This window comes from Bidens hawaiensis, unplaced genomic scaffold, assembly GCF_021521415.1.
Source record: "Bidens hawaiensis isolate Kalapana, Puna unplaced genomic scaffold, B.hawaiensis_p1.1 tig00073976_1, whole genome shotgun sequence".
In the NCBI taxonomy this organism is placed as follows: domain Eukaryota; kingdom Viridiplantae; phylum Streptophyta; class Magnoliopsida; order Asterales; family Asteraceae; genus Bidens; species Bidens hawaiensis.
The window spans coordinates 28,998-37,874 of NW_027502852.1; the positions used below are offsets into that span (position 1 = coordinate 28,998).

At 33.8% G+C, this 8,877-nt stretch overlaps 1 protein-coding gene across 1 annotated transcript; it reads left to right on the forward strand.

The window, feature by feature from the left end:
• The first annotated feature begins 3,269 nt into the window (after positions 1–3,269).
• Positions 3,270–8,541, forward strand: LOC143606271 (uncharacterized). Its single transcript, XM_077082091.1, has 21 exons — positions 3,270–3,413; positions 3,508–3,570; positions 3,844–4,013; positions 4,093–4,228; positions 4,309–4,383; positions 4,463–4,522; positions 4,605–4,709; positions 4,783–4,893; positions 5,159–5,200; positions 5,423–5,515; positions 5,612–5,760; positions 5,833–6,122; positions 6,215–6,336; positions 6,437–6,479; positions 6,555–6,646; positions 6,833–6,881; positions 7,052–7,122; positions 7,277–7,387; positions 8,019–8,119; positions 8,252–8,297; positions 8,368–8,541. Exons 1-21 carry the CDS (start codon positions 3,270–3,272, stop codon positions 8,410–8,412), a joined length of 2,118 nt encoding a protein of 705 aa, XP_076938206.1. The 3' UTR covers positions 8,413–8,541.
• The last annotated feature ends 336 nt before the right edge of the window (positions 8,542–8,877 follow it).

Below are 8,877 nucleotides of genomic sequence, written 5' to 3' on the forward strand. Positions count from 1 at the left end.
TACTATATCATCTAACGAAAGACTCCATTCGTTCTTCTCATTCGTTATAAGTATTTAACGAATGAGGATTACATTTAGAGAATGGTCACATTCGTTATCAACTAATAACGAATGTGCCTTACATCATAACAAATGAGTCACATTCGTGACATACATTTAACAAAATGCCCCTATACATTATTTCTATTAAAATAATGCATTACACAAAGACCGAGACGCAAAACCGAGTACTAACAAAACTAGTTTGTTATCGTCATAAAACATTCATATGGAACAAAAATCTTTTGAATTAGTCAAGGATAGGAGTATGATTAAACAAGAAAAATGAAACATATATGCGTGTCGCGCATCGTGGCGGACCAAGGGTCCTTGGACTAGGTTTAGATGCAACAAAGGTACAAAATACATTAAATAAAACTTAGGATTAAAATCATGAAAATTAAATAACATTATGTTAAATTTAAAATATAAATTAATATAACTGAAGATTCGAATCATAAAAAAAACAAAAAATTAAAAGGGGCTAGGTTAGGGTTTTAAAAATTGACGAATGTCGCATTTGACTTTTGAAGTCAAACTAGCCAATATCACCAAATTGATGAAGAATTCGCGGGTTAAGAGTAAATTGAAGGTTGGTAAAGAATGAACAGAGGTTGATGGTTGTTTAAATAGGCTAGATGAGCTTGGGAAAGAAGTCACCTAGTTTACGTTTGCAAGATTTGGTTTTTGTGACAAAATAAACAATTTAACAAAATTAACTGATAAACTTATATTTCCTACTCCAAGAATTTGATGGAATGTGTGAGGGATAATTCCTAGACATATTCTAATAATTCAATAGAGAATATACACAAAATCAGGTTACCAACATTGATCAAACAGATACTAAAGAAAATTCTGGAGCTGGCACTGCGTTGCGCATCGCCTTAGCATATTAGAAATCCGTCTCGTATCACGACGGGTCTTTAGTATTTCCTTCGCGTAACGCGACCTAAAAACTAACTCAAACACTAATTCCTCCATGCGTCGCGAAGGATTAAGCCATGTTTTCCGCGACACACGAAGAAATGGGAAAATTCAGAAAAATTGGATTTTGACATATTTGACACCTGGGCTTTGATTATATGCAATATGATAAAAAATACTTGAAATTAGTGTGCGATTGAGTTTGAAATATTCCAACAATATAAACGAACATAAATCGACATAATTAACGTAAATGGTCACCAATAATATTTTATTATCAAAAAATGAAAATCCATAAATTTAAATGGGCCGGGTCTTCGGCTTCGGTAATTGATGGATCCCCTAATAGAACACCTTTAAGAGATATCAATAACTTCAGTTTTCTTGATCTACCCAATTGGTCAAGAAAGCTTTTCGGATAGTATGTCTCTAAGAATTTTTTGTACTTTCAATTTAATTATCGTAAATGGACATACAAATCCCTAATCTCCAACATAAACTAAGGAAAACAAGTGATGGATAAAAAAAACAAGTAATATTTCATGACTTTAACAACATATGTCTTAAAAGCATTCCCATTCCTTCTCATATCCCTAAATTCAAAATTCTCTTTCCTGTTCATTAAATTAATAATATTTTTTTTACATATTTATTATGTAGTGATTCACTCACATATCACATGACTTTAACGTCTGTCTTAAAAGCATTTTACATTTCTCTTTTATATGTAATTAAATAATACTTTTTTTACATATTCATTATTATCTTTTCTCCATCGTCCACTCACAACCACTTTCAAATATATTAAAAAAAATAAATAGAGGATGAATAGTGTTACTCCAAATTTACTTATCTATTAAAAAAAGTCTTTTATTTCCTCGATCACTAAAAAGATTTAGAGATTTCTTTAACAAATTAAAGATTTAGAAATTTCTTTAACTAATTAAAGAGGAGCTGTTGTAAACGCTTAGGGTATATTTGGTTGAAGGTAATGGAATGAATGGAAAATGAAATGAGAGAAGGAATTGAATGGACAAGGGAATGAAATGAACCATTATCATTCTTTTGTCTTGTTTGGTTAACCTATGGGAATGAAATAAATTATTACGAGCATGTTTGGGATTGAGTTTGAAAAATGCTTACTGGGTTATTGGTGTTTTCAAAAAGCCAATATATTAAAATGTGTTTGGCAATCACAAAAATTTTTCCTATTTTAGTTTTTTGAAAGGGTTAAAAACATTTTTCCAAAAGCTCCAAATCCTGGCTTTTCAAAATTACTTTTTGAAAAAGCCATCAAGCTAATAAGCATTTTTCAAACTCAATCCCAAACCCCCTACTTTATGTTGTTTGGTATTCAAACAAAATTGTATGAATGAAATAGAAATAATAAAAACACTCATATCTCAAAATATCTTTTTTTTACCAAAAAAAAAAAAAAAAACAAAACTACAATGACTAGGTGTTGGTGTTAGCTCCGACGAAGAAAATAGTGATGGCAGTGGCGACGGTGGTGGTGGGGATGGCGTTGGTAGCATTGGTAGTGATGACGATGGTAGGGTGGCGGAGACGGTGGTGGTGGTCAGGTAGAGACAACGGTGGTGGCGGTGATGGTCAGGCGGCGGCAATGGCAGTGGTTGTGCTGGTGGTAGGGTGGTGCTGGCGATGGTGGCGATCAGGTGTTGGTGGTAGCGATGGTAGTGGTGGTGGCTGTTGAGAAAGTAGGGTGAATGAGGAATGAAATAATAAAAAAAAATGGTGGGAATGAATGGTTTTGATAAAATGAGATTCCATGTGTAATGAATGATTCAATTCCGTTAAGCAATAAAACACTGTTTTTTTTTATTTCCACGCAATAAATCATTCCATTTCACTTGTCATTTCTGTATTTCAATCGCTAACTTAAATTAAATTGTAGTTAAATTATAGTTATTGATAGATGAAGGGAACTTTATAGTCATAATTTTCAAAAGGTTGGATGAAACTGAATTTAAAAGTATTTTTATTTTATCTATGAAATCGCGTTGACAGGCCGGCCAGTGATTAATTACAAGAGTGAAAATTATCTACAGTAATTGAAACATAAAAAGATAAATAAATATTGTTTAGGATATGGAGTTGGCGACTAACTTAAACTTTTTATTAGGAATTTACTATCCAAACTTATTATTCAACAAAAGAAAAAAAAACCCCAAATTGTGACTACCTCCGAATCTTGATCGAGTTTCCAACCTCCAACACCTACTGCTGCTGCTGCTGCTGCTGCTGCGGCATCAAAATTAAATGGTCTGTGATTGAAATCGAAGATGGAGAACGGAAGCAATCTGAGTCGGCGGTTATCGAATTTGAGTATTGTGAATGGTGGTTATAACAATAAGGGTGATGACGGAGGTGGGCTGTTTCAGGTCATGAAAGCAGTTGAAGCTGCTGAAGCCACCATCAAACAACAGGCACGTTTATAAACCTAATAGAGATGATTTTGTTGTTATCGGATGGATCTTCCTATCTTATCTTATCATGTATGTATTTTTCATTTTCTTTCAGGTGGAAGAGAATCATAGATTGAGGTCTGAGCTTCAAAACAAGATTCAGGAACTTGAAAACTATGTATATTATTTCTCCCTCTTTCTTAATCTTCATCTTTATATTATTATTGTACCACAACTCCATCTCTTGTATTGTTAAATGAGGACTGTATCAGTATCATATGAACACTTTTTATGCTAAGAAACTTCACATATGACCCTGCTTGTAATGTAATGTAATGTAATGCTACCATCATATGTTTGCTGAATCTCAGTATTTGTTATGCTGCATACTTCTGAGGTTTTCAAAGTCTTTTTCTTTGTTATTGAAGAATCAGTTATATTTTTATTGCAGAAATCAAGTGATACAAACACTGAAAGTACTCACCCAGTTGGTCATTTGGAAAATAAGGATTTCATGGAGACCCAAAAGTTTAGCGAAGCGGTTAAAATGGTTCCTAGTGACCACGCAACAACATATAACGGGGGCATATTCTCTTCAGCCTCTACATCATCGCCTTCAAGGTATTTTGAACTTTGGATATAAATCATGGATCAAGTATAACATTCTATTCACTTTTTCATATATATTTATCCACAAGAGAGAACTTTACATACACAAACACATTGTTAGGTATCAACCAGAACAAGAATATGATCCACAATTTAATGTGTCTGCACATGGACAAAGGCTCGTGACAGTTTCTGAGGTACAAAATGGTGGCGTCCCTTTAAACCAGGTATAGTTGTTTATATATTACTATCATGATTTTTTTTTCACAACTCTTTGAACCATAAAGGTTTATATGTGTGTGCATAGGTTGTTATTGACACTCGGGATAAGGAGCAAGAAATTTTGTTTTTGAGAAAGCATCTTGCTGACTATTCAATCAAGGTAGGGCCAATGGATGTGTTATACACTGACATGTCGAATTAAAATATTTCATGTTTACTACAACTGTTGTGTTTTACAGGAAGCTCAAATACACAGTGAGAAGCTTTCATTGGAGAAACGGATTGCTTATATGCGTTTGGTCAGCAAGATTTATGTTTACACTTTTCATGTCCTCTCTTTTCTCCTGGAAGTTGGACTAAAACTTATGATGTTTTTTACAGGCCTTTGATCAGCAGCAAAAGGACCTTGTTGATGCAGCATATAAAGCCCTTTCATACAGACAAGAGATTATTGAAGAAAATATACGCCTAACATATGCATTGCAGGTACTTTCTTTTTGTTAAATTCTGTGAAGTTATAAACAGAATGTACTTGAAGATTTGATCATGGTGTTTTCAGGATGCAGAAGAAGAAAGATCAACATATATATCATCTTTATTGCCCCTTCTTGCTGAATACTCTCTTCAACCACCAGTTGTTGATGCCCAGTCCATCGTTAGTAATGTGAAGGTTAGTATGATAGATTTTCAACTGCGCTTTTGAACTCTATTGACTTATATGTTAGCCATATAACAGCCACTTGTCTGAAGAGAGAGAGAGAGAGAGAGAGAGAGAGAAAGGATCATTTTTTTTCTTGGTGTACACATATTTGTTATGCTATCACAGATTAACATATGTAGTTATGTACTTTCATTCAAGGATAGTGATTAATGTTGTAAAATTGAAAATATTCTCCTTCATGATATCTAATCAATGGATTTATTTCTGTTGATAGGTGCTTTTTAGACATTTACAAGAGAAGCTCATAGGTATTGAGGTATGTTGTTTTTACAGGTGGCAATTTCAACCCATTTAGTTATGAAACAGGTCGATTTTAGCTTAAAAAGGCAGCAATCAAATGAGTCGAAAGTGTTAACTCATATATCAGACAATTTTTTTGTAAATAAAACCAAAAAAAATGGGCAAAAGCTGTCGTTCATAATTTCACTTCTCTTGTTATTAATATCTGCGTGAATGATTGGACACTTTCGGTTTGCAGACAAAGCTAAAAGAATCTCAATATCAACTAACAACTTGGCGTTCAGATGCGAATCCCTCTAGTTACGCACAATCACCGTTGCATTCATTTGGGGTACAGTAACAAACAATATCAAACTGTCCATTTTCTAATTTCCAATATAGTACTTGCCAGCATGTCGTAACATGCTAACAAATTTCCATCTTCTAGAACAAAAACGGGCTTGACTTGGTCCCACAAAAACCATACTCTGATGGACAACAAGTACCAATTTCTTCAGACCATCTGACTGCTAGAGGCTGGGATGCTGCAGAAAATTTGGAGCCTGATTCAGGGAGGTATTCACCTATCATGAATCGGTGAGCCATCAAATGTTGACCGTTCATCTAATCAAATATCATTTCATAACCGTCTAATATTACTCTTTACAGTAACGATCATTCTCTTGGGCCAAACGCACATGATACTAGTCAGCAGGGTAATTCGTATCCTGCAAGTAAAAGTGAGGAAGTTACTAATAAACAAGTTACATTCAGTGATCCCGTTACCAGTAATGATGTTGATTTTGATGAGGGAAACCGTGATGAAGGAAACGAAGGGGAACCGTATGCTAATTGGAATTCTAAAAAACCGTCTTATGCAAACACACTTGACGATCCTAATTTATATTCTCCTTATTTATCTCCAGTTTTTGAAGAACCTGGTTCTTCATTCTCTGAAGGTAACTCTAGTACTGATACTTGAGTCTAAACTTGCTTATTGTTTGTATAGCATAAGATGGTCAAACTTTGACTTTTTAATTACAATATTCAGCTGCAGATGATGATCCGTTACCTGCAGTGGAGTCGCTCCAAATTTCAGGCGATGCTTTTCCGGGTCGAGAACTTCAAGCGAGTGGATACTCGATCAAAGGAACTACAAGTTGTAATTTTGAGGTCGCCATCTTAAGTTTTGTCTAATTTTCGGTTTCAAACTTTAATTGAAGTGAAGTTACATTTCTAGCATTCTCTTAATCTTTTTTAAAATATTTTTCAGTGGGTACGACATATGGAAGATGGGTCGGTTAACTATATAGATGGTATATCTGCTCATGGTCTTACATATTTATTCTTGTATAAATTTATCTGTTTTGATGGGAGAATTGTTGAAACAGGTGCGAAACAACCAGCCTATCTTGTTACTGCTGATGACGTTGATACATATCTTGCAATTGAAGTCCAGCCTATGGATAATAGAAAGCGAAAGGTATTATAATTTGCCTGAAGTGATTATTGTTTCTCATTTATTTGATTTTTGATACTGATATGACTGTCATATCTGTTTCCAAATTTGCGTGTGTTATATGTGGATAAGTTTAACTTTCATTTGATACAAATATGGCAAAAAGGGTATTATCCAATATGATATATAACAACTATGTTTGAATTTCAGGGTGAACTTGTAACGGTTTATGCTAACGAAAACAAGAAAATTGTATGTGGTAAGTTTCTTATTTCTTCCTTCTGGTGTCCAAATGCTACTTTACCTAGTGTTTAGTAGAGAGAGAGAGAGAGAGAGAGAGAGAGAGAGAGAGAATTAAAAACTTGCTTTTAAAAGCTCTGTTGTCTATTGAAGTTTAACAAATTACCAGTCTTTTCCTTGTTCTTACAGATCCTGATATGCTTGACCATATCAGAAGAGCTCTTCAGACTGGTTATGCCGAACATAGATTGTCATTATGGGTATGACTCGGTTTTTTATGCATCATTATATTGTGTTACTATTAGCTAGAGGTGGCAAAAACTATATTATTTCAATATTAATTAGTTTTTATGAATTAAAAATACACTTTGTACATAAGTTTTTCTTTAAATAATCTAATGTTTTTTTTCTCAGGCGGGATACCTTGACATATGGGAGCCGGTTACATTAGTGATCAAGAAGGATGGAATTAACATAAAGGGTGGTGGCACTCCGGTCCATGAGAAGTTCAGTCCAACGGCAACCGTATGCTTTCCCACCCTTTTTATTTGAATATTTAATCGTTCTATTTCTAAGAAAAAAATGGTTGAGCTACTCGTGATCGGATTTTTAAAAACTCAAATCGAGCTGAGGTTAAACTAGCCCGAGCCTGAGCTCGAACTTTTATTAAGGCTAATTTATTAAACAAGCCAGAGCGCGAGCTTCACATATCAAGCTCTAGCCGGGCTTGCAAGCTTAAATGAACTTTTTATTTATGTAATATTTTTTTAATATTTTATTTAACAACTATTATTATATATAAGATAAAAGTAAATAAATAATATATTTTATATTATATATAAAAACTATAATTATGCATATATATTTAATAATTATAAAAAATGTAAATAAAATAATTGATAAATAATAAATGAGTCGAGACGAGCTTAACAAATTACTCGCGAGCCACGCTCACACTTTAGAAATACAGCTCTAATCGAGCTAAGCTTGATCTCGAACCTTCTTAAATTAAAACGAGCCAAACTCAAGCCTAAGCGAGCTCGGGCTCGGCTCGTTTGCACCCCTTGAGTTTCAAATAGTTTTGGATTCTGATATTTCAGTTAAAGTTATTTGATGTTTTTTATTTATTTCTATAAATTGATTTGACCGTTTTCAGGTACTTATTCCAAATGGAAATCCGGTAGAGTTTTCTATTATCGGTTTGGGAAGTGTCGAGATTCGTTTACGAGTGGAGGAAGAATCAGCTGCCGCTATCGGGTACTGACATTTTATATGTTATAAGTTTCTAATTTCTATGGATTTTTCGGGATGTAATTTCGTTCCAAATTTTTTTTTGATTGTTAATGAGCTGTTTCGAAGCTAAATTTGTTATTTCCACAACTTTTGCAGTTCAAGGGATATCATTGTTCTCACCTTGAGATACTTTATTAAACGGGTAAGCGATTTCAACAGCTGTTGACCACTGATAATTTTTTATTTGTAATTTTATTTGAAAACCGTTGCAGGCTGTTGAGAAAAAGAAAGCTAAAAAGAAGGGCTTATTCTTTTGATGAGCAAATGCTTGAATTCTCAACTGAAAAAGGTTTGATTTATATGAAAATAAGTCTTCTTTGTTGGACCATCCATTTTAATTTCATTTTTACATGTAATGTAATTTATTGTATAATATATTTGTGTTTTTTTTATACAAGTGGAGGAATTATGTTAATTATTTTTTTCATGCAGGCTAAGACCGGACCAGCATATCAAGAACCGGACCAAAGGCCGAGCTAAAGGGAAAATGTGGACCGAAGACTGTACCAGTAAGCATTGGTTTGCTACAGGTCGGTCCGGTCTAGAACCAGTCGGTTTTGTATCTGATTTGTGGATTATGTTTCAGTTTTGTTAAACATGATATCATGATTGTTACATGCATTAGCCATTTGTACAGTGCAAACAATCGTTACATATAAAAGATAATTAGTTCTTGCTCTCTAGCATAGTTTGTGTTGATACGACCATGTTACGTTTTTGGT